Source organism: Pyrgilauda ruficollis, unplaced genomic scaffold (assembly GCF_017590135.1).
Source record: "Pyrgilauda ruficollis isolate IOZ18807 unplaced genomic scaffold, ASM1759013v1 scaffold83, whole genome shotgun sequence".
NCBI lineage: Eukaryota > Metazoa > Chordata > Aves > Passeriformes > Passeridae > Pyrgilauda > Pyrgilauda ruficollis.
In genome coordinates, this window is record NW_024530266.1 from 2318648 (window position 1) to 2345076 (window position 26429).

Below are 26429 nucleotides of genomic sequence, written 5' to 3' on the forward strand. Positions count from 1 at the left end.
TCCCAAACTCTATCATGCCAGTATTATCTCAAAGATGAAGCACTAACACAGACCAAACTTTGCCACAAAAATTTTACTCCCCCTGCAACTTCTGGGTATTTCCTCACTGATGCAGAGTCAGCTGAACACACAGCATTAAAAGGCATAGAAAAGATAGCATCACCTTGTGACAGGTCATAAAAGTAACTTAAATACACTGGTGGCTAGAAGATCTTGGGAGCTCTTACATGAGTTTTCAGAAAAGCTACACATTGATAGAAAAAGGTTGCTGTAATTTGCTTTAAGCCATTAACTATAACTGAGCAGAAAGGAAAAAACTCCAAGCTAATAGTGGCTCAAAATACACAACAAAGTAATAATAAATACCTGTAAGTAGCTGGAATAACTAACATTTTTAGACTGGTTTCTTGAATGAAAGCCATGTGAAAAAACAACTTTGGTGGATATTTTTATTAACAAGTCACACCCTGCTGGTTACCATGAAAGCAAACAGTATTTCTGCCACACAGCATGGATTCTGATCCTCCAAATATTTACTTACACACCTCCTTCTCTATTCTGGTGAGGCTCATTTGGCATTCAAGAGATGTGGGTATGTGCCCAAACATCTGCAGGATCAGTGTCCAGAACAGGCAAAGTAAGGGAAAGGCAGAAATGGAAACCCTGAAGCCTTGCCCTCGATCCCACACCATTGGGCAGTGGAAGGTGCAGGGAAAACTCTCCTAAACCCCAGTCAGTTGGCCTATCCTGGAAATGACAGATTCACAGAATGACCAGGTTGGAAGAGACCTCCAAGATCATTGAGTCCAACCCAGCCCCAACACCTCAACTAAACCCTGGCACCCAGTGCCACATCCAGGGTTTTTTTAAACACATCCAGGGATGGTGACTCCACCACTTCCCCAGGCAGGCCATCCCAGAACTTTATCACCCTTTCTGTAAAAAACTTTTTCCTGATATCCAACCTCTATTTCCCTTGGTGCAGCTTGAGACTGTGTCCTCTGGTTCTGTCAGTGCTGCCCGGAGAAAGAGACCGACCCCAGCTGAGCACAGCCACCTTTCAGGGAGCTGTAGAGAGTGATGAGGGCACCCCTGAGTCTCCTTTTCTCCAGGCTGAACAGCCCCAGCTCCCTCAGCCATTCCTAACAGACACAGCACTCCAGGTGTGCCCTCACCAGGGCCAAGGACAGGGGCAGAATGACCTCCCTGCTCCTGCTGGCCACACCATTCCTGATCCAGGCCAGGAGCCCTTGGCCCTCTTGGCCACCAGGGCACACTGCTGGCTCATGTTCAGCGGCTGTCACCAGTGCCCCCGGGTCCCTTTCTGCCTGGGCACTGTCCAGCCACTCAGTCCCCAGCCTAGAGCACTGCAGGGGTTATTGTAGCCAAAATGCAGGACTCAGCACTTGGATTGTTAAACTTCATCTTACTAGACTGCCCATCCATCCAACCATTCCAGGTCACTCTGCAGAGCCCTCCTACCCTCCAGCAGATGGGCACACACTCCCAGTTTAGTGTCATCTGCAAATTTACTGATGAAATACTCAATACCCTCAGATGCCCCAGAGGGTGCTGGAGAATTGCATCTGGCTCCATGGGCCAGTGCTGCCTTACCCAAGTGATCCTGCAGAGTTTAGGGAGACACCCAACTTGCAGCAGAACCCATTAAACCCCAGAGAGGTGCTAGCTGATAGGCAGAGCTGAAACAGCAGCAAAGCTCTTCTCAGCTAATGCTGGCTAAAAAGGCCACAAAACTTGAATCAATTCACTCACACAGATGTGCAAAGAGAGGAAACCACTGCTCCTGTTAGGACTGCACTGCCTCCCAACTGGAGAGAAAAAGCCACTGTTCCTGTTGGGATTGCACTGCCTCCCAACTGGAGAAAAGAAGCCACTGTTCCTGTTGGGATTGCACTGCCTCCCAACTGGAGAGAAGCAGCCACTGCTCCTGTTAGGACTGCACTGCCTCCCAGTTGGAGTCACTTGACCCCTCGCCTGTGTTCATTATACACTGACCATTTAAAAACCAGCCCCTTGGTATTGGAGCTTACTTTGTGACTGCTTAAAAAGGAAACAAATGAGTTATGCTTTCCTCTTTAAGATTCCCACAGTGTTAAATCTCAAAAGATGTCTTTAGGAGTATTTTTCTTCCTGGAAAATGGTAAGTGTCTATTATAACAAATCCTCACCAAGCTAGAAGTGAAACAAAGTTTACATTTTCTCTTTGTGTGCAAATGTAGTGACAAGACATTCCATGTGAGAGGATGATGTGACAGCACATCCCCGTTTCCATTTGCTGTGGAAGCCCATCTTTCAGTAGCTGTGGCAGCTTCAAAGGGATTCAAACTGAGTGATCCCAGGAAAGGGCAAAGAGGTATTTGACAAAGGAGCCCTGACAACTAATGCAAGATTATGTTCCAAACTGCTGTGCTCAATTGTTGCGTCCCAAAGCTCTCAAAAACAGTGAAACAACTGGGACACTGCTCCATGAAGGGTAAAAACACCTTACAAAATTCACCTGAGTGATTTCCCATTGTCTCCTAACATGTTACAGAGGAGGGAAGTTACAGAAGTCTTGAAGCAAAGAGGAATTATTACTATATGAAACATGAGGCCTGTGCTCCACCTTATTACTGCTTAGTTTGTTTTTATATTAAATGTCTGGGAATGAAGGAAAGTTGATTGTTCTTTTCATTAAATATTGCATGATAATCAGACAGCTAGAGCCAATCTGATGTAAGAAAACATCAGAGCACCAAAAGAATGATTTTTTGTCCCGTAGTAAGCAGTTTTTCATCTGGTAGAGTGGAAACCTGTGCTCTCCAGAAGGTTCACAAGTTCATCTACCTCCTGGCAAGATGGGACCTACTCAGATCTGGGAATATAACCTTGTTGTCTCTTTCACGGTCAACAAAACCTTGAACTTTGAGCTTCTTCCTTCTTCTGTTCTGTCAGCCCAAAAATTCCATATGGGAAATCTCAAAAGGGCTAATTCTTCCTTCATGCAGTACAAAACACAGTTGTTAGAGAGCACAAGTGCAGAACTAGGTCGTTCCTCACCATGTGATCCTGTTACACTGCAGGGGAAAGAGCAGTGCCACATCCCTGGGCAGATTTGCCATCCTTCTATTTTCCAATAAATACTCTATTTTTATAGCCTGCTTTCTATGTAGGAGCAGAAGAAAAACCCTACACCCTCAGGCACAGCCACAGTAAAAACTGCCAGCAGGGACAGCAAGCAGCATTTTCTTAACCTTCACTTTTTTAACTTGCATGTAAAGAAATAGCCTAATAAAATAATAATTTAAAAAGCCACGCAACCAAAACCATGTGGAGATCGATGAAACAAGACTTTGTACTTCCTGTGGCTCTGCCATGGTAGGAGAAATTAGAAAAGTAACTGAGCAGCAGAGACAAAGCTCCAGCTGTGTTTCACCTAACACTGAAGGTACACTTACACTATACACTATATGACCACAGCCTTTCACTCTCAAAACAGAGCAGAACAGCACTTCAAAGGGAAAGGAGATGAAAAAAAACAGAAATAAAATCCCTCAAAAAACAACTAACAAAAAATCCCTCAAACCAACAGAAAGAAAGAACTAAAGTGCAAGTCAAAAATAGGACCACAGCTTGAAAAAACCCAAAGCAAACATTTTTGGCTGGTCAGAGCACAAAAATCAGCAATATCACTTAAACATACAGCAATTTAATTAATCTCCTCTCCTATAAGCAGTCTAACAGATGCTTAAAATGAACTGCCTTGCTGCTACAATATGCCTGTATTGATGCAATTTGCAGCCTGATTTCTATATAAACAAGTTATTTTCTCTGCTATAGAGCTTTTTTGGCTTTTCAGTACTATGATCTCAGCCTAGGTACTGGCATGTAAGCTTTTCTGAAGTAGTATTTTTTATCAGATAGGTCAAATATGAAAAGGGAGAAGTTAATGACCTAAACCAGTCCTAAAAGCACCATTTTGGGTTAAGATAGGGCCACTTAGGGTGGGGGAAGCAGAAGATCCTAATACCATATGGGAAGGGCTGTAAAGTCATGCATACCCCATTGACAACCTTTGGAATCCATATTTGTGAAACTGGAACATTCCCATCATGTTAAGGAAGCAGCTCTCTCTCTCTGCTCCCTTTCCTTTGCCCAGACCTTAAAACATTTCATTTTCCTGCTCAGACTGGGCCAAATCCCTGGATGCTGTAAGTGACCACAGCTCCCCTGATGCCCCTGGAGCTGCACAGGCTCCCAGGTGAGCTGGTGGCAGTGAGCAGCAGGCACTTACTGCAGTTCTCTGCCCTTTTGTTCCTGTGGATCACTGTCTTCTGGCTGGGGGTGCTGAACAGGCTGGTCCAGTTGACAGTGTGGTAGTAGCACAAATTGCTGTTGTCTGTGATGTAGATGTTGCCAGCACTGATTTGCTTCAAGGACTGGAACTGCAGGGAAGTGATGCCTTGTTGCTTCAGGATGAGCAAGGAAAGGCCACTGGGATGAGAACAAAAGTGAGAGAGAATAGGAATTAACTTCAGAAGAAACAGCTTGTTATATCTGGTAGGGAACTGCCAATTGGAATTAGTTATAAGTGTCAAGATGATCTTTTTGGAAAAACTGATAATTGTTCAGAAAACTTTTATTTTGTGGTAACACAAATATTTTATGAGTCAACATCCAGTTCTATTGGCTAGGAAGTTATGAGTCCTGTTAGGAGTGAGATACCACAAGCTGTGATCTCATATCACTAGGCCAAGTAAAGCAGCAGAACTCCTCAACCAGTTTCATTTCATCCATTAACAGGGTTTTTTGAGATAATGTGCTGTTAGGAAAAACCTGAATTTTATTCAGTTTTATTTCAATAGAATTAATACTATGATAATACTATGATAAGCTAAGGAAAATGTATTAAAACATCTTCTGTCAGGCATCAAATTAATGCCATTTCAAGTAATACAGGAAAAAATTGTTATTTTCATGCATTTTTTTTCCCAGCCCCCTTTCTACATTTCATTTTTCTTTGGTTGTAAGATGTGGTTATTGCCTTTCTTCATCAAAGGAACAGTAAATGATTGTCTGCACAACATGAAAATGACTGCACATATTTTATGACTGAAGATTAGTGAAGACAATATCCAGTTTCTGGGCATCCTTGAAGTTATTGTATTTTAATGATGATAATTGTTTTCCAGCTGTTCCAAATAAAAATTGCTGCCTTGGAACAGAATGCAGGGCTGTAATTCAACCTCAAGGTTTCACTGCTGTTCATATTCTGCTCAGGTTGCTGTTTAAGATGCCAAGAGAATCCCATATCTGATTTACTCCATCTCCAAAGTGCGATTCAGGGATTGCTGTATAAATTACTCAGGTACCTCCTTGTGCTTCCCCCAGCACTTCTTCTCTTCAAACCAATTTCTCCATCCGAGTTTCCAAACCGAAGCATGAAACGTCTCTGGTAAAAAATGGCACTACAGAGCTCATGAACACCTCACCTGCAAGGTGCCTCAGTGATTTCAATGTTCTTCCACCTTTTACCTCTTCTTAAAACCACTTTGTTGTTTGGGCATGTGAGCCTGCATGCCTAATCACAGCTATATAAACTCCTAGTAATGAGGCTAGAGTTCTACTATTCATTCCTTTTAAACTATGTTTCTTCACAAAATATTTTAAACCATAAATGTAAGTTCCAGACAATGAGAAATAGCTACAGCCATGAACCAAAACTAGTTTTTTAAATAATTATGTTGAGAAGGTGTTACCTGTTATAAACAACTGATTAGCAAAGATCCTGCTAATGAACACCTTGGTAACAGAGGAAAAAATATATCAATTTACAGTGTCCTTCCCAAAGGACGTCGCATTCTCTGCTACTGCACAAAGAATCACAGAAAACTAATAAAAATTATTCCACCAACAGAGAAGCACCTTACCTATAGAGAGCTCTCCCACCAATGGTAACCAAGTTAGAAAACACCCTGAAGTCTGTCATATTCTCAGGCCATGACTGTATGTTCAAATACCCTGAAGAAGGAAGAGGCAAACATGTGAACACAAATTATTTCAGCCACATGTGAGTTAGGACAGGCTTAGCCTAGAAAGGAAGGAGTGCCAGCTTGAGGCAAATAAATAAATAAGGAAAGCTGCAGACTCTTCGGCTGCTCACCACCATCTCCTTCAAAAAAGAGAAGGAGAACTTGTCCTGATTTCCAAGACGAGGGCTGCTCACTCTCTGTTCAAGCTGTGTTGTGCTGCACAGACCACCAGAGAGGGCAGCTCCCCATGACTTTGCCTCTACACCGGGCTGAAATGCAGTACACAGAGTTAAGCACAGGGGTAATTCCACTTCAGCAGCATGGCTGAGACCGTCAATTAGTGTGTTTAGGAATGCAAATAACATTCACCCAGGCGCCAGATTATCTTTGATATTAATTAGGAAGAGATTAGGAGTTTACTTTCATTTTTAATCCTATCAGTTTGCTGAAATTCACAACTTTTGAGAGGTGAAGTATGCTGAGATCCACACAGCTACAATCAAGCTGTGGTGCCCAAAGGTATTTTGGTGGGGTTTTTTGTGCATGAAATAGAACAAATTTTGGCATTTCCCTACCTCTATATAATCAGAAATCAAATGAGAACTCAGAGCTGTCATATTTCCCTCCATGTCCCCCACATGGTGAAACAGGAAAACAAAATACTGAGTACCTAGGTCTATGACCCCATTGAAAAGTCACAAAAAATGGGACACACCAACACATTATACATCTGTCTTTAAATTAAAAAAGCTAACTTGCAGCAGAATTCTCTGTTAGACCAAGGGAAGGAGCTGTAAAAGCAGACTAGAACTTTGAAATGCTTGGAGGTGAAGAAAATGGTTTCCCACATTTCAGCACCATTTTCCTCACATTTCCCTCCCTTGCAACACTTGTCCTACTTTGCTAACATGGGACCAAGATCCTTTGTCCATTTAGCATCTGCCATAATGGGCATCCTGTGTTCAAAGGAGAACACAGTTGTGAAAATCAACTGATACTGAAGTTTTCTATATTAGACTTTCATAAAAATAACAGCGTGGTGAGCTTTATGAAAATAAGTACCTTGTGTTCTTCAGAAAACCCAACACATGACAACTATAAATGCAAAATGAGAATGAATTCATTAATTAAAGCAGATTATAGGAGATCAGAAGTGTGTTGTTACCTGTTATCTCTCTCACTGTTTGGAAGATATTTAATTTCTCTGGATTGATGGCAGCGATCGTGTGATACGGGTCTCTGAAAGATTAGAACCACACAATGTGACACTCTAAATAAGAAAAGATCAGGTTCTCAAAGCCATACCATGCAGCAAACAGCATTAATTTGCTCTTACGAGGATATGCACCAAGCTTCTTCAGCCTGTAGTTCCTGCAGATCTGTGTCTAACTTCTCCCATATCATCTTGAAGAAATATCAAGGTTCAACCCATTTGTGTTTAAGCAAATATTTATGCTATGGAAAATCAAGGAATTATAAACAACCATGGGTGACCTTCCTAAAGGAAAAATGAATTTTCAGTGTTTTTTCCAGGAATGTATAGCAGGACTAACAAAGCTGCTCCTAAAAGGTGTGACAAGGTATAAGCAAAATTAAGCTAAGAGCACGCCAGCAGTTCCTGACAAATGGCTTTTAAATGGCACACTTTTTAGAAGGTGCTAAACAAGGAACCTCTAAAAGTACGGATCCTTGCCAAGTAAGTTTGTCAATGAAAAGTGAAATAACTTCCAAAACTTAAAATTTTAAACATAGATATGCTATAGTATAAAAATATGAAGCTGACCTTGATTTTGAGAGTGCCATCATTTAGCAAATATGTTACTTTCCTCCCCTCTTTAAAAAGTCAACCAGAAGCTTAAACCAAACCAAAATTCCTCTGCAATGGCACGTTATGGTATTTTTGTGTGTTTTCTGAGAGAAGGAAACATCCCCAATAAATATGGAGCACACATTTCCTCCTCTCCTCCTCCTGCTTTCCAGGACACGTGATTCTTGGAACTGAAACATGCAGGTGGATGCACCTGGCTGTCTTTGGGGACAGGACTCACAAATCTGCGAGGTGACACACTGCTGGGGTCACCTCTAACCATCCTGAGCAGCAAGAAAAGGAGTTCTACAACGTTAACAAAAAAGCCCAGTGGCCCACAGAGGCATCAAACACATTTTAACAATGTGAGGCTCTCAGGAAACTAAATAACAAGTTTTGACTACCTAACAGAAACACAGCACTTTGCTTTCAAATTGCATTACCATCAAAAAAGGAAAACCCTTGCCTGCAATAAACATGAGGCAGCTGAATTTTACCTCTAAATTCTGAAGATAAAATAGCTTTAAAAATGCAGATATACACTTAAACCCCTTAAACAGCCAAATGTCTGCTGTTTTATCAACATATAAAACTGTGGAATAGTGTATATCTTAATGACTTTAAATAGATGTGTATAAAACATTCATCATTACATATATATATTTACATAAATTATAACAAATTCACAAAGACTTGAAGTTTATGTGCTCAGGAAAGAACTAGGCTACAGAACCATAGGATCAAAATATAGGACAGGGTCAATTGCAACAGCACAATTTCCAATGGAAACAACAACAACAAAAATATCCTCTGCATCTTTCACCAAAATTACTCTTTGCCACCACCAAAAGTCTTCCAGTTCCCCAGAGAACCAGATTTTAAGTCCCTACAATCTAAAACACTAAAAATTCATACTGTAAAATTTGCAGTTCACTGTGAATAAATGAATTTGTGAAAAAAGTGAAGTAAAAGTTGGAGAGGAAATAAGTAAAATTGTTGTTTGTCTCTGTCCATTTATATAACAAATTACTTGTGTAGTCAGTGTCATTTTTTACATTTCCCTTTCATATTGCTGGTTTGCAAAATGTCATTGAAACTTTAAATAAAAAAGCTGTTCCAGACATCTAGATTTTTTTCAATCATTCTCAAAGCTTCTCTTCTTTTAACCTGTACTAATGTAATCCATGCTGCAGAAAAATGTAATGTTGCAGAATTCTGTGCCCTCATACTTTAGGCTTGCTGAACTGAGTTTTCTTCATCAAGAATGAGACACAAAGTGCTACACACTTTCAACATTACATCTTCTACTCTTCTGTAAAACAGAAGAGAATATTTTAACTTTCTGCTTATAGTCCACATTTAGATATTTTTCAGAAAAGTACAATTTTATTCAAGGTTGGGTTTCGTTCTTTTAATTTAGACAGATTTTTAAATGAGCTAATATAAATTTTCCTGCAAAAACAGTTCTTATACTCAAAATTAAATTTAATGTAATGCACTGGATTAATCTGCAAAAAATTGCTCATGGGCTTTAGCTGCTTGTCTTGCATTTACTTGATTTTTTCCTGTCCTGTGAGATTTAACAGGTTTCCATCCAGCCTCTCAGTGGGTCATTTGATCAGAGCAGAGCCGTGTGACACTTTGGGGTTTTTCTGGTTCTATTACAATAAGCAAAATTTAACCCAAAATACTGGATTTATACACCAGTGAATTCTGGGTGCCTCTGAAACTGAAATAGATTCTTCAAAACTGATTGACAAGAGGGCAGCTTTTGTGCATGTGTGTGTACTGACAGCCACCCAGACTATGACAAGTTATGCTAAGAGAGGCTGCCTCTCTGCCTGTTCTGCATATTATTGCCATACAAAATTTAAACAAACTCATGGAAGGTAACTTCCTTTCTCCCTTTGGTTCTCTAATCAGCCTTTATTGTAAGCCAGTATTGAGGACCTCAAAGTAATCAGAGAATCACAGTTGTCTTTTCTTTTTAGTGCAAACAATTCATCCACCCTTTCTTTTCCTAGAGGTTGAATCTTAAGAATCAAGGCAATGCATTTCTTCACAATGGAAGACAGAAAGCTAATTTATCCTGGATCTGCTATTGCATAAAAGAAGCCTGCAGTCTTCATTAAGAGGTGGATGCAATTGGTTTCAGCTGGCACCATGACATAACATCTTAACATTTTGTCACTTACCCATGAATCCCAGTGACAAGGAAGATAAGGTTGCCATTGATCTTGGTACAGTTTACAAACTTGTCAATGTTGCTGGAATCCACCGTCTGAGCTGACACCAAACTCCCTGTCCCAATGCCATCACATGCTGCCAAAACAAGGAGCTTGTGTAAAGAACTGGGGAAAACAATTACTGAATCAGAACACGTTGGCCTTACAGACACGAGTCCTCATCTCATTCAGCAGAAAGGAGTTTAAACAGCATCCTTGACCCATATTCCCAAAGAAGCACATGCCAATTTAAACCAAACAGTGAGCTACAGTACCTGCCACAGAACCCTGGCACACAGGTTAAGGTCTTTCACATGGGATCTTTCACATGGGATCTAAAGGTGAGTATCAGCCACACAAAATCCCAGCACATAAAATCCCACTCAGCCCAGCCTTGCCATTTCTTGGTGCACTGGGCACTACAGAAACTGAGGGTCCTAACATTGCGGGGGGGAAATGCTGCTTCAGGTTTTAGCTTTTATGTTTTTCAGATTCTGTACTGCTTTAGTGTGTAGTTCTGAGCTTTGTATTAAGGGATGGTGAGCTCTCTTCACAGAGTAGGTAGATAAAACAACTTCTTCGCTAGCTGGGAACCAAGGACAAATGATCCAAATCTCAGGCCCAAGAGCATAAACAACATGGACTGAAGAGAGAAAAACAAGAAGGATGGGACTTCATAACCTAAAGCTGTAATTGGAAAATTAACCCCAATATGCAAATGGACCAGAACTTATAAAAGTGAGAGACCCCGTGACCGGTCGTCCATTTTGTGACCATTTTGGTTCATGGGGTGCAGCCCTGGCTGGGCTCTTGTGCTGCCCAAGGTGGATTCACTGAGGCCTTTTAATAAATCCCTACTTTGTTCTTTAACTCCATCTAGTCTCTGTTCTAAGTCAGCCTTTATAAGGCATGACAGAGGTCCCCTTCTCTGGTGGATTTTTGGACTTAACCATCCATGCCATAAGGCCCTTTAAGAGGTTGTATAAATAACTTTTTATTTATCAGCTCAATCAGCAAAGTACTGGTACCTGGAGAAACGGACAACCAGTGAGGAAACTGCTCTGTGTAGCCTGTCTATGTAATTTACTGCATTTTCTGGGACACAGGATGCATCCAGGAACAAATCCCTCATGACTTCAACCATATAACATATTCTCTCTTCCTAACTGGGCTCCTCTAATTGCAGCTACCAGCAGAAGCTTTTACAAACATGTGATAGCTTTCCTCTTGCAAAATTAAGGAACTCCATACCTGTGTTTTCATGTATAAAACTATCTATTCAGCAACAGCACAAATTATTTACCACAATTAAGCCAGATGCGGCTTCCATTAGGACTGAAAATGGCGTAGGGCCATGTAGGAAAACCTATGATGTTTTGCTGCACAGAGCTTCGAGCAGGGAGCAGAAAGTCTCCTTGCTGGAGTCTAGAACAGCAAAGTAACCTACAGATTTCAGTCTTCTCAACAGAACCATCACTGGTCTGTGTTTGAGACACTAAAAAAGGGGGTAGAAGATTCTGGGAAAGCAGAGACAGAAGAATGAAATGGAAACCTAATGCTGTATTGACAAATGGGAGACATCCCAGACATTGAAGTCAGGGTTTTTTGTATGGCCCGCTTTGGAATGTCAAAAGGACAATGCTAAAACACCCCCAGGAAATACTTGTCATTAAAATAACACAATAAAGAATTCTTTCAGATTTCTTTAAAACCAACAGAGAAATCCCCTTCATTTGTATCTAATAAAAAGTAATTGATTTGGTTATACTGCCATTACAACTTAATAAATTTTCACTCTATTTTATGTACTTGACACGCAACCTACATAGCTCAAACTTCCGTGGGTACTCAAAGGCTATTCATATTCTATAACACACCCATGAAGGGCAATTCTTGCTAAAATAACAACCTGTGTAACTACTTTCAAGTAAATTTATACTGAACCACTGCCTACCTTTAGGACAAATGTCAGTGCAGGGCTTGCACATCTTAATGCCATTTTCTTCAACCTCCATCTTGGAGCTCGGACATGCCCGGACACAAGAGCTGGAATCCACCACAAAGTTGTCTGAAAAGAAAAAGGAGATATTGGCAGCAAGTGAATAAAAGCTGGGTGTGTTTTTGAACTATTGCTACCTTAGCACTTACCCACTGACATTAACATTCAAAGTTCTGTGCTTTCAGAAGTGTACAGGCAAAACAGGCATATTATCAGAGACTTATTAAAAATCCATTTTTGTCAGGCCTGATCTCTTTGTCCTCCCATTTAGCTTTATTATTATTATTTGCAGGGGAAAAAAAAAGGTTACAGTAATTGGAGAGAAATAAAGCAAGATGGTCTGTCCTGTCTTTTTAATGCACACAATATAAATCTGGGATAAAACAGTGCACAGGACAATGACAAGTATTTCAATTTTTTTCCCTGTAAAACAAGAGCCAAAGGGAATATAGACTGACTCTACTTAATTAAACGCTTAATACTGATAAGAAGGAGAAAAAAAAAAGCTAAGTGTTCAACGAAGTATTTGGGCAAATAATTATATCCCCTATAGTACATGATATGAGGTTCTTAACAAACCAATCTTGCTTCAACAAACCCACCCCTATTACAGGCAGAACTAGGCCCTGGTGGTCACAGCCCCTGGCTGCTGTCACTCCTCCACAGAGATTCAAAATTGAGAATTTGGGTTGGGTTGAATTAAATGACTCCATTTAGTATAGATCACCCATCCTTCTTACACATGATTTATGGACAAAATAATTAATGCACAAGTGTAAACCTTTATGGAATGAAAGGGAGAGCAAGAATACTATCTCCTTTATTACTCTTTCCAATTAAACCAGCAGATTCAAAGACCGTAAGTGATGACCCTATAATTTTTTCTGTTACTTGTCATCATCTGGCTGGTATCTCAGAAGCATGTGGGTTTTGCATGCATGGGATTCTTCTTTTTTTAACTCACTCTTCCCCTCTAAATTTACTCTGGAGTTTTAAGACTGCATTCTTGTCAGTATGACAAGTTTATTCCTCATTGGGACAGAACTGCTCAAGGTAACTTTCTGTCAAATCATCCTTACTCCAAATTAGGGGCATCAATATCATGGAAGCATTTGGTACCAAGTGCTGCTGGTGGACTGTTATTTTTCTGAAACAAAAATTCATACCCTTTTACAATCCCACTATTTTAACTATTTATTTCCACTATTTTGGAACTTGCAAATACTGATCTAAAGCATGAATGCAACAAGCAGTTGACCATGAGAATAGAAACCACCTTTCTTTAGGAAAGCCACTCTAGGATCCTTGGGGACTGCCAGCAGCACAGAATGTCACTGCCTTTAGTTATCACCTAAGTGAGTTATTACAGGCTGTGGAGTGATTGGAGGGATGGTGCTCTGCACTCAGCTCTCATTCTCTCCCTGTTTTTAAGGCTCCTGAAATGCAGCTGCAGCTCCCCACGAGAGAAGGCAGAGAGCAGGGCAGGTAATGCAGCACTCACGTGGGCACTTCTTGACGCAGAAAGCCCCGTAGGTGTACTTGGCGTTGTGATTGTGCTCCAGCTGGAAGGTGGTGGGGTTGTACACAAAGGTCTGGGGGCACTGTGTGACACAGGCACCACTGTCATTGAAATTCATACAGGCCTGCAAAACAAGGGAGGGGGAAAAAAAATTAATTAAATCATACAGCTGCTTTAGGGTTTTGGTGGTTTTTTGGTGTAAAAGATAGCCTTGATTGTTCAGACTTGCTGTGACAGGGAGGAATGGGATACAGAGCTCTCTAACATTCATTTTGGCTACTTAGATTTCTGCTAGGATCTTGGCAAATATGTGACTTTTTTAATTAGGGAGTTGGGTGAGCCCCTTTAATTAGCAACAGTTGCCTGTTACAACACTTCCTACAAAACCAAAACAACGCTGTAATTTGTTTCATAACTACTCACAATCAACTAATTCTCAACTTGATAGGACATTCTAAAACTGCCAAGAGTGAGCAGCTATTTATCATCCTCTAAGCAAATGCTAATGACTTTTTCAGAGGTCCAACCCTTTATATTTCTTACAGCATTAGTACATCATCCAGCTGAAAACTGTAATTCCCAATTAGGAGGCAAGAGGGATAAGAACTTCTTTTAAGCTAGCACAGGAGGGGGCCATTTCCCTAAGTGGCAAGTTTAACAAGGTCAGCTGCTTCACACGCTGAGAGAGGAAAATAGGACTTTGTCCCACTTAGCATTCAGGCTCTGCCACACACAGCTGACAGAGGACAGGGCCCTGACAAATGAAGAGGAGAGTGTGTGGATAACAAAAGTAATGGGATGCAGGGAAAACAATTGACCATGCAAGGCTGGTAATTAGGAGTAGAAAGCCCCACCGATTTTGACATTCCTTATCAGTACACATCATGTCTATGGTTTTAACTACAGATTATAAGAAAACTGTTGGAGTAATTTTCACAGAGCATACCATGAATGAAAAATTTGTATGAATATGAAAGCTGTAGCCTGGCCTGGATCCCTCTAGCAGTTTGAGCAGCCACTGTTACTGGGTATTGCCTCTCCACTAACCTGTAATCCAGGCTGCTTTAGAAGTGTTAGCCTAGGAGTGAATCCTTCTGGTCTTTTTCCATTTTTCTTAGTTAAAATACAGATGGTGCTTGTCTTTAAAGAGTCAACAAGTATAACAACAATATATGCATCCTGGCCCTTGCCTTCTGGGCTGGGACTGAGAGAAAAGAGAAAAAGATTCCTCCCTTCTGTTGATTTTGCTAGCAGTCCTTATCTCCATTTGGATCAAGACCAGCAGGACCTTGGGACCTGCCATGCCAGAAGATTTCAGAAAGGAGAGGCTAATAATGTATCCAAGGGCAAAATCTGCTGCTGAAAGGAATGAGCAGGGAGATCTGTGATTAAAGCAGTCCTGCATGGAGCATGTGCTAATCAAAACTGCTGATCCTGCCTTGCCTGGTCCTTTAAAATGCCTATTATAAAACCTGCCAGTTTTTTTTCATAGAAACAGATTTTTTTTTCCCCTTACAAAAATAAACACTTCACTCAGAACTGTAAGGCAAGTCCACCCAAGGAATAGGGTTTGTGTCACTTTTCTGGTTCCACTAGGCAATCAGCCAGGCCCCCCTATGCATTTCAAGTTCTAGACCCAGTTTGAATCTGAGATAAAAACAACAGTAAAACTTGGCTTTAGCATGTTTGCTTGTATTTATGTCAGATGATGATTACTGTCTTGTTTTTAGAACTGAATATGCAAATGAGTGCATGGCAGCAGATGGAGGAGGATGGATGAATTTTATCTACAGATATTAAAACCGTATTTAGAACAGGATGCTGTTGCAAGATGCTATAATGCTCTAAAGGATTTGTAATGCTTCATAAGCTGTACTTTTGCTTATTAATAAATACTAATTTAGTTTGTTTCCTCAACCCATTTCTTACATGTTGACTTCAAAGGTACTCCATCATGTACATGACAATTCTCTGATAACAGTTGAGCAAATGCATAAAGTAAAGCACACCAATACTCCTTGGAGACATGGCAATTCTCAGGAAAAATTCATCTAGAAGATCTGGAAACTTTTAATTTATGACTGAAATGTTTTATATACATTTGTAACTGCTTCGATAATATATGCAAATTTCTAGCACTTTGTGCTAAATGCTGCTAATTTGTGAATAAAAGCACAGGAAATACACAGGGAAAAAACAAAGTTGTGTCTCAGTTAAAAGCTAAGCACAGTTGTCTATAGCCTAAAGGGTTACACTTTTCACCCATTGCGTCTAAGCAAGCAATGACTAGGCCTGAAAATTGCCAGACCCCTGCTGAATTTCTTTTACATTGCTCTGGGGCCAGAAGAGAATGAGAATAAACCCTGGATGCCTCTCTGCTGTACCAGAAAAACACATACCGGTTGATTTTTAGGATGTGTATTTCCACAGCTGCCACAATTCAGAAAGTCTAACTTTAAGGCTGCAGCAGTATCAACTTATGCTGCCAATAACTTGTCCTCTATGGGTGAGGATCCAAAGTGATGCAGAGCCCCCAGGCAGGTGCAAAGGAGAGCTCCTTATTGCAAAAACCAGGCCTTTATCAGCTACATACTTTTAAATCATAACAAACATAATCCAACCAACCACCATACACCATGATGTGAACATGTAATTATATAACTTGTTTTTCTACCCCTAATTCAGCTGAGTCACTTTGCCATAGTCCTCTTCTACTTCACTAAAGTATCAGGCCTGAGCCATGATTTTACAAGGTCTTCCTTTTGTAAAGTTTTACTAAATTAAAACTATCAGTAATAGTCCTTAACTTTTGAAAATGGTCACATCAACACATCAGCTCCGAGGATGTTCCTCAATGCTCATTTGGGAACAATGACTGCATTTTTCCCCTTCCCTTTACTATTTATATTGTACATGACACAAGAAAGACTGGTATTTTCCTGTCTCCCTAGTTCAAAGCCAATAGAGAACTTCCAGGCACTGTTGGATCACCCACACCATATGTGCTGAGCATCTACTTGTGAAAAGCCACAGAGAACAGCTTCAGTAAATCCTCTTGGTGGCTGCCAAGGGCCAGCCAGGGAAAGACTCGATTTTGCCAGTTCATTATGAGTCACATGCCCGCAGTATCAAAATATATAAAATTTTCCATACCTTCCTCCCAACCACATCTGGCAGTCAACTTCACAGGTATTTGTCTCTTTGAACACATGGGTACCTTTGAAAACTCACCTCTCTGTGCAGGTTCTAAGTCTAGGCTTCTTTAGACCTAGGTTTTCTTCCCCTGAAACCATTAGCAAAACTTGTCTCAACAACTCAGTGTGAGGAGCTACACATTTTTTGAGATCAGTTTTGGGTTCTAAGGCTGCTAAAACTCTTAGAAATAACGGATTAGAAGCAAGGCACATTATCTAAAGGCCTGAATAATTAGATTATCTATTTCTTTAAAGAAAAAGCCATTTCTTCTTTCCACCTGAAGCACACATGGAGTAACATGCATTTGAGGGAGAGTGTTTTAGGAACCACTTTCTTTCCATCTCCATGAGGAAGCATGTCCAGTAAAAATACTGAATTGAAATTAAGTCTGGCAGAAACAGGGAATGCCTTGCACAGAGAATCTAAATAGTATTCTTAACTTTCATATGAAAAGCACACAGAGCACTAATAAAAACCATGTTCAAATAGAACGACAAATACTTTTAAAAATCTGCTGTCACCTCTAAAAGCTAATTTTGGAAAAGAAAAATATAAAAATCACAGAGATAAGCATATTAATGGTTCCCAATCTCTATTTACAAATCTCATAAATCAGTTAATGAGTAATATTAAATAGATAAATGATGTTAATAGAACATGAAAAATCCCAAATGCTAAAATTTGCATCCTGAATCTGCGAGTGTGCATGCAGTACATTAGAAAGGAGGAAACTGTGAATTTCATGGATTAAAGCATTAATCCATGAGTCACTGGCAGGAAGAATAAGGAAGAAGAATAAGAAAAACGCCACGTACAAAGCAGTCGGTGTCCTTGGGTCCGTAGCAGCCCCCGGCGCACTCGCGGTGGCAGCAGTCGCTGACGTAGGGCCCGTAGCAGCGTCCGTCACACTGCTCTGCACACACGGTCTTGGTCACTGCACGGGCAGGAAAAGGGACAGCGTCACACACGAGGCCAGGCACTGAGCTCTCTGACTGCTCCATGAATGAAACATCCACAGCGTGCTGGGAAAACCCCCAGGAAGGGAGGGAAATGCCTCAGTGGTGCTGATGCTCGCATCCAGAACACCTGCAGGACACCCGCATCCAGAACACCTGCATCCAGAATGCCTACAGGACACTTGTATTCCAGAACTCACAGAATCACAAGGTTGGAAGAGACCTTAAAGATCATCGAGTCCAACCCAGCCCCAACACCTCAACTAAACCCTGGCACCCAGTGCCACATCCAGGCTTTTCTTAAACACATCCAGGGATGGTGACTCCACCACCTCCCCGGGCAGGCCATTCCAGAATGTTATCACCCTTTCTGTAAAAAACTTTCTCCTGATATCCAACCTGTATTTCCCTTGATGCAGAATGTCTGTAGGACTTGTATTCCAGAACATCTGCATTCAAACCATCTGCAGGACATCTGTATCCAGAGTATCTGCACAGCATTTGTATCCAGAATGCCTGCACAATCTCCTCTTTAGGAGCACGCATGTTGCCCAAGGACTGTGGAGAGGGAATTTTCAGTGTGCCCGCTTACCCTTGAAAATTCATGAGGAACGTTACTCTCAAATCATTAGTTTAAATAAACAGGATATGAGACCCTCTCCCCCACCCCCCAGAAAGAGCCCACTGGTCGCATGAGAGTTTTCCCCGCCAAGAACAGCAACATGGAATAAAGGAGCGCAATTCAGAGTGAGACCACCAATGTCACAGCCAAATGGTGCCCGTGATGGCAATCCCTTTGGCAAATGGGAACAGAACAGACTGCAACCTTGGAACACGTTTGGAAACACCACTTGCTATTTCTAACTAACACAATCCTGCCTCCATTCACAGACTGAAGCAATGAGATCTACCAGCTGGATTGCTGTTCCACACCACTGGGGGCTTCACCTTGTGCAAAGGACAGTCACCCAGTGGCCCATCTGCCTCCCCTCCCTCACTCAGCTGTAAACTCTGTCTTTATTTTATGGAAAAAGAAATTGGTATTATCCAAACTATACCAGTCACCACTGCCTACCATGCTGTCAGCTGTCTTTTGATAAAAGCTGGGATGATACACTTCTGCAATTAACCTTCAACATCTATTTTTCAAAAAGCATTTAATTACTTCTCTATTAAACACTTTCAGGAAGAAAGAGAAAACAAAATTCAATCCAACTTTCTGCTCAATTCTACTATTTTAATCTATAAGTAACATCTTTATAAGTACATTCTGATCCAAAAATCCCTTCACTACTTGCCAGAAATACTTAAGGTAATGCTGAAGGTTCTTGCTACATACAGTATTTATTTAGGACATAAAAATGTAAATAACTAAAGAGAAGTGATTGTTTGTAATCTACAGAATAAAACAATGCACTTTTAGAGCATTTTCATCTTGCTGATAACAGAGGAAAACCCCCAGAGAGAAAGAAAAGGCTTTTGTGGCTTTTGCAATCTAATTTGTGAAATTTGAGAAATTCTGTGAAGGCACTTACTGTCAACACTGCCTGAAAAGAACATTAAAAAGATTTGTTTATTTAAGTGACAGTATTGATAAACATTAAGACAGATGTGAAACAATGGCACCTGTGGTTGTGTGCCACCAGCACACTGTGGTGACAGTGCTGGCTCATGAAAATGAACAAATTCTTCCCTAGTCTGTGTGCCTTGTTTCCCACCAGCTCAGGATTTGCCCTGGACTGGGCACTGTCTGGCTCACAGAAAGGCAAAGTCCAGCCTTATCCTGACTTAAAGGAGGCTCCAATTCCCAGTGGAGGGCACAGAAGCCAATCAGTTCACCCTACAACCCAAACCCTCTATTCACCTATGCCACTGCCAGGGGAACAGCTGGTCCTGGAGCCAAGGGCCACCACCCAAAGGCTCTGCCTCCCCTTCACCATGGCACCTCAGGCTTTGATATGGTCACAGCCATGTTCTGCCTTGTGGCTGTGCCTCGAGGCCATGCATGGAGCCCACTGTTAAAAGCATTCCTTGCTGTGTCCCACTGCTATTGGATGTTTTGCTTAAAGCCCAGGAAGTTTTGGTGTAATGCCCCTATGTGTGGGTAATCAATGTGAGCCACCTAGTTCACCTCTGATTTATTGACCCCAGAACCAGCTGCTGCTGCGTGTGGGCCACGATGCCCACCCTGCCCATGGAGCCACTGGTTCCTCCTGGAGGAACAACTCAGTTAGCTGGAGCATGGTGCTGATAACACCAAGGTTTTGGGTTTGATCTTGGGATGGGCCATTCACGCCAGGGCTGACCTGGAGGAACACAGCCCTCTCTTTCTTCAGCACAATACTTGAACTGGATGCCTTCAAAAAGCATCTTTTGCTTCTGGTTAGACACCAGCTCAAGGAGGGTTTCTACCACGCTGCTCAGGATAGGGAACACTGTGGGTTTCCCTGAAGCAAAATTAATAATTGCAGCAAAGGTTTGTCGCTGTTCTTCCCCAGCTGTTTATTTTTCAGGGAAAACAAACAATGCCAACAGAAATGCCAATGTGTTATTCCAGGAAGAGGCCAGAACATATCATATCTATCTCCTACTCCACTGTATGCCATATTTGCATTATAGCTGCTAGTGAAGGCCCAGCTCTGTGGAGAACCTGTCAGGTGTCTTCAGTGGCACCACACACACCAAGATATTAATGAGCTTAGCAGGCTCTGGATCTTAAGGACTCATATTTATGACACTTTAAAAGGAAGGTTTTTCCCCAGAAAATAATTGCCTTTCCCACAAGGCAATTCTGTGTACTGTCTGAAGGTCTGAAACAATCTGATTGCTCAGATGCCAATAAACACCACTCACCAGTTCAGCTTCCTGCAATCATTTTCAGGGGGTAACCCCACAGGAAATACATGTAGCTACAATGGTTTAAAAAGATAACAAGCTTCTCCCCCCTCCCCCAAAATACAATCAATTGATTTTATAGCTGTAACTCAAGACTTGTCTGAAAGAGTGAATTTTAAATATTGCCCAAAATGTCAAACTATTTGGCATTTCAGGTGCCAGGTACTCATATCTTCACCCAACACAATAGTGAGGAGAGCCTCACTAATCTCAGCTGAGATCCCAAGCTTCAAAGCAGACATTTTGAGGGTCAGCACAACTACCTGCCTGGATTCCTACAGATCGTGTATGTGACCCCAAGAATTTGGAGCGTTCAACTACACAGAACTGTCACAGTCAGGGCCAGGACCAAAGGACAAACACCAGAGTCCTGAAAAATGTGCTGTGCATTAAAATGGATTTCTGGGTGAGACTGTCAACTTCTACCAGCATTTCACAGCAATAAACTGTGATGAAATTATCACCTTATGTACACGTGTAAATTACCAGTCTCCTTTATATTTTCCCTTCATCTTTAATTGTGTCAGGACAATATCAATCCATGAAGGAAAAAATGGGAAGTAACTGAAATCAATGAAAGCATTCCCAACATGCAAAGTTATTAGAGCAGTACAAGGCTTTTAATTAAAGATGCTGGCTCCAAGCAGAAATGTGGGTTTCCCTGACTGATCCCAGCTGCTGGTTCAGCTCTTTCTGTGTGCCCCACCAGGCTCCTGCTTGCCTTTTGCTGCTCTAATTTGGCACCTTCTCAGCAACATCAGCTGCACAAGGACAGCAGAAATACACTTGTGCTCTGACCACACTCTTGTACACAGAGTCAAGGTGCACTTGACATTTGCTAAATGTTTCACGTTTGATTTATAGGTTATATTTGTCTTTTTCCATGTCCTTAATAGGGTCTATATTCTAATTTAGATTGTTGCATTTTCAGTTACATTCCTCTGGGGGAAAGTGCATAATCTGTCACTTTATTAAAGTATTGAATTGTAAAAGTTTTAATTTCTGCAGGAAATTCCTAACAGACATGAACACCAAAAATTTTAACAACTTAACCATAGATTCTTGAATTTGATTAGTGACTTCCAAAGGCATTTGTTATTATTATTTTAAGTGGTTTACATTCTATTCAGTGCATGCCCAATACAATTTGAAAATAGAGTCTTTCTAAAAGTATTTTCACATTAGCCTTTCCTGACACTGAAACAAGTTATATCATCTCAATTTCAAATTCTTCCTATTAGCATCTACTAATATTTTAATTATAAAAGTAAAAAGGATTGCTAACTGTGTATAACAGTACCCTGGAATTTTATCTTCTCTCTCTCCTAACAGAACAGCTTGGCTTAAATTTCCTATTAATTGTCTTCTTAAATACATGAATTTTCTTGTCACATTTAGAGAGACATTAGAACAGAGTTAGATGCAGGTGGTATTTCAGACAGAGCTAGCAACAAAGACATTGCTGGAAGGCAACATAAGCAGCTAGGTAGATGATATTCATGAAAAAAACAAAGGGATTTGGGTTTTTTTCCCATATGCAATTTCAAATGAAAGACACGGATTAAGATCTTTTATTTTTTATCCTTTCCCAGGAAAATAATTTAAATCTTATCTTGGGAGGGGGGCTCATTAAAATATTTTCCTTCAATCCTCAAAAAAAAAAAAAAAAAGAAAAAGAAATTATCAAAATTAAGCTCTGAGCTGTTTCTAGGATCAAAATTGTTTGGCACTGGATGTAGCACTGCTGGAGTATTTTCCTACACGTGTTGGAAAGAAGTGCACCCCCAGGTGACAGGGTTAATGCAGACCCAATGTGCACAACACAGCTTGTATCTGAAAACATTTGTGAGCCCAAAAGCCAGGCATGTCTTTTAAAATCATACATGAAGGCAGCAAAAGCATAGTCCCACTTGCATTTTTATGTTTTGAGTCCCTACACAAATTCTCCCTCTTGGTTTCAGTCAGTTTGAAGGAAACAGCTTGTGCAAAAATCCAATGAAGAAATGCCCTTTACCAGCCTCTTCCTTCAATCCTGCTGCTTGTCCAATGTCAGCGAGGTCATGGAGGCAAAGAAGAAGTCTGTGATGTAAAACTAATTCCTGTCCCTGACCATCAGAGTGGGCTTGAAGGTGAGAGGATGTGGAGTAGCTACTCAAGTAGAAGAGTGTGATCCATGTATCTCCCTGACACTTGGATGGGTTATGGCTTTTCCTAGTCTATTATTTTAACCCCATGTTAAAAGGTTGTGCCTTAGCCTGTCCCCACTGTTTGGATTCGCAAGGACAGCCACTGTGGAGGGACAGAGAGCTATCACTCCTGGAGCCAGCCTTCTGTGCAGCCCTGCTGAGTTCCTGCCTTCCCAGCCCTGCAGATAAGCTCTTCTCTCCCTGGTAATTCCACATTAATCCACCAATCAGTTTCCTCATCTGAGAGCAGTGCTTTATGGAGGCTGAGACCATGGGAGCTGATCCTGCCACATGGACCTCTGCAGGTACACAGCTGGACTTGCCATGAGGCTGGAGACACAGCCTGAACCAGCATCATGGGCTCCTTACAGAACCTAACTGCCAAGAACTATTTTAAACTATTCTTGGCTAAGAAAACCACAGAAGGCCTCAATAAATCTACTTGTTTGGATGAGTTATGCAGCTTCTTACAAAGTTACTAGTTCTAACAGAGAAGCTTCTCATTAAGACAGAGAAAAAAACATTAATTCTAACCATGATATAAAAAATTTGGTAAGTAGAGTCAAAGTCCCTTTCCATTACCTACTTCTTTCCCTGGTAAGGAGCACTGACTTCCTCAGAGCCTTCACAAAGACTGCCAGCAGAGGAAGGAGATGTCCCAGCTCAGTTCAGACAAAGAAGAATCTGCTCTGTATCACTGTACCTTAGTCCTACAGTATGGCCTGAGGCGTTTTTAGCCATGCCTGTAGAGAGAGCACAATATGAAGCAGTGATACAAGAACAGGTTAACTTTAGCAGAGCTGTAATTGGGAGCAGCTTCTCCAGCAGAATCAGCTGGTGCTCCTAAAGGGAAAGCAGCTCCTGGCAGGGTGGCAGAGCCTCTGCAGGTACATGGCTCTGTCCCCTGGGGCAGCAGGGCAGCTTGGATTTCCTGCTCAGACTTATCAGACATTCACCTCAAACTGTCTGCCAGTTCTAACTCCATCCTATCTCTCACTCCAAGTAGTCAAAAAAAAAAAAAAAAAACCCAAAACCAGAAACTCAAAGATCAACAAACCCCAAAAAGCAGCATCTCTGCACTGTTCCCACCAAGTCCCAGGAAAGAGGCAGACTGGGCTGACTCTCCTCAGCTCAGAGCTTAGCTGGGGGGTTCACCTGGGAGTGGCTCATTTGTCACAGTCCTTCCTCCCATTTACCAGTCAGCCAAGGAAACAAGCACAAGATGGGGAAGTGTACTGTGGGGGAGCTCCCAGCAACCACTTCATGTCCCAGGAAGAGTGATTCCAGTAAAGGCAACTGGTTTTCACCCTCTTGTAAGCAGGAAAAAGGAAAAAAACTTGTAGAAGAAACAGCCCTCCATTTTCTCCTCTTTTATTATCATCTGCTAATATTGTGACTGTACTTCTGGCTCCTTTGTGCCTATGTGAAGGAGCTTAAAGCTCCTTCAGGAAGGAAGGAACTAATTTTCATGCTCTCTAAATTCACAAGGACAGAAAAAACATAGTGAGTGACCCTTCACTACTTCCTTCACAAAAAACCCTATTATTCTCTCTTTCAGTACAACTCAAATATATTCTGAAGTTATTATAAAGAAAACAGTTCTGCACAATAACTAATATTCCCAGGCTACCATTGAAATTAACAGACTATTTTGGCATCAGGAACTTTGCAGTGTCAGGTGGTCATTAAATATCTCCAAATCTGCCATCAATATTCTCAAGAGCCATGCTTCATGTTGCCACCAAGCAGTGAAAAGAAAATTCAAGTTAGCATAAGGAGCTTTAGAAAGCCCAAGGGAGGAGAAGAAAAATATCATTCAAATGGGTAGAAAACGGCAAATCATCTATTGATAAAAACATATGGGGGAAACAAAAAACCCCCGTATATTTTACAGTTATACTGAACCCAGAATTTATAGTATCCCTTCACAACTGAAAGAAAACAAGTAGGATCTCTGCTACATTGTTTTCCAGTCCTTTGTTTCTCACTCTTACACACTTACAGGTCTGGCAGTGATTCTCTGTGGGTCCCCAGCACCGTCCTGTGCAGGACTTGTGGCAACGACCACCTGCAGGACAGACAGAAAAAGAGAGATTGGAAATGTGCTTTTCTTTCATTCCTTTAACATCCAGCAACTGCAAGAGACAGAAGTCCACCTTGTCTTTGGAAGGTTTTTATACTTTAGCAAGGCTGAAACAGTGCCTGTAAAAAAGGCCCAACTAAATAACCAGACCTAGTATCAAACTTACATGAAATACAGGTACTAATCTAAACACCTTTCTGCTATGCATAATGACCAGGACATTTTAAAACAAAAAGAGGTATGTTCCTCAGTCCTCCAGACTTGCTCAATGTCATCACTCAGTGCTATCACTATTGCTTTCCACAGCCTATGTAAAACTGCTGACTCCTTCACAGGAGGAGAGATGGCTGTGCTGGAAGGGCTGTAGAGCTACTCACCTCCTGTTCAATTTCATCTGAACAATTGTCACAGCACATGTCACAGTTGAGACAGCCACAATACACAGAGCATCACCACACAATTTCAGAAAGCTCCAACCCATACAGAGAAACACCTCACCACTTCAGAAGGCTTCAGGCACCTGCCCATACACAGTAACACCACGGCACTGCAGAAGGCTGCAAGCATCTGCCCTTCTTGTTCTTCAGCCCAGCCTTTTATCCCCTCCTGCTGATGCACGGCACCTGTGTGCCCTCTGCTCCCTTTGGTGTTGGTCAGTGCCCCGGGCACTCCTTGGCTCGTTACCTTCAATGTCATTCACCTGTCCTGCACAGCTGTAGCCCATTGGGGATGAGGCTGGGCCAGCCCCACTCCCAATCACCACAAACTGTGTGCCTACAAGCAATGGGACATTCCATTCAATGCCTTTGGTTAAAAGCCACCCCTCTTCCCACAAACTGCATGGTCTGCATGTCCAACATTATGGTAAGGGAAATGTGCTCTGTGCAACCACTTGAACCCCACTGACAGCAAAGATCACAGGACCTTCTGCTTTCTGACTGCTAGTTCTTTAGTTGCCTTTGGTTCTGCTTCAGAAGGAACCTCATATTCCTTCAGACCTTGGATGTGATGCTCCACATCATCTCTCCTCATGCTGATATGTTACAGCTGAGACAACCACACAATGACACTGAGACAATACAGAGTGTCACCACACAATTTCAGAAAGCTCCAACCCATACAGAGAAACACCTCACCACTTCAGAAGGCTTCAGGCATCTGCCCATACACAGTAACACCACGGCACTGCAGAAGGCTGCAAGCATCTGCCCTTCTTGTTCCTCAGCCCAGCCTTTTATCCCCTCCTGTTGATGCACAGCACCTGTGTGCCCTCTGCTCCCTTTGGTGGTTGGTCAGTGCCACGTGTCTCATTACCTCCAATGCTGCTCACCTGCTGCTCACAGCTGTAGCTCATTGGGGATGAGGCTGGGCCCAGCCCCACTCCCAATCACCACAAACTGTGTGACTACACTGATAGGTTTAGTCCATGAAGGAAAAGAACTGTAGGTGCTTTCACTGTAAAATACAGCTGTAAGAAGAAGCGTTAGCAATGGTAGGTTTTTATAAACTACCAAGTAATTAGTGATTGAAAT

At 41.6% G+C, this 26429-nt stretch overlaps 1 protein-coding gene across 1 annotated transcript in view; it reads right to left on the reverse strand.

Moving 5' to 3' along the window:
* The window catches only part of ERBB4 (erb-b2 receptor tyrosine kinase 4), a 572997-nt gene that overhangs the window by 141761 nt on the left and 404807 nt on the right, over positions 1-26429 (reverse strand). Inside the window, exons 5-12 of the mRNA XM_041487708.1 lie at positions 24817-24882; positions 17593-17711; positions 13565-13706; positions 12019-12132; positions 10035-10161; positions 7198-7271; positions 5931-6021; positions 4295-4494 (exon numbers count right to left, since the gene is read on the reverse strand). Coding sequence (XP_041343642.1) covers positions 4295-4494; positions 5931-6021; positions 7198-7271; positions 10035-10161; positions 12019-12132; positions 13565-13706; positions 17593-17711; positions 24817-24882 — 933 coding nt within the window. The remainder of the gene's footprint in view (positions 1-4294; positions 4495-5930; positions 6022-7197; positions 7272-10034; positions 10162-12018; positions 12133-13564; positions 13707-17592; positions 17712-24816; positions 24883-26429) is intronic.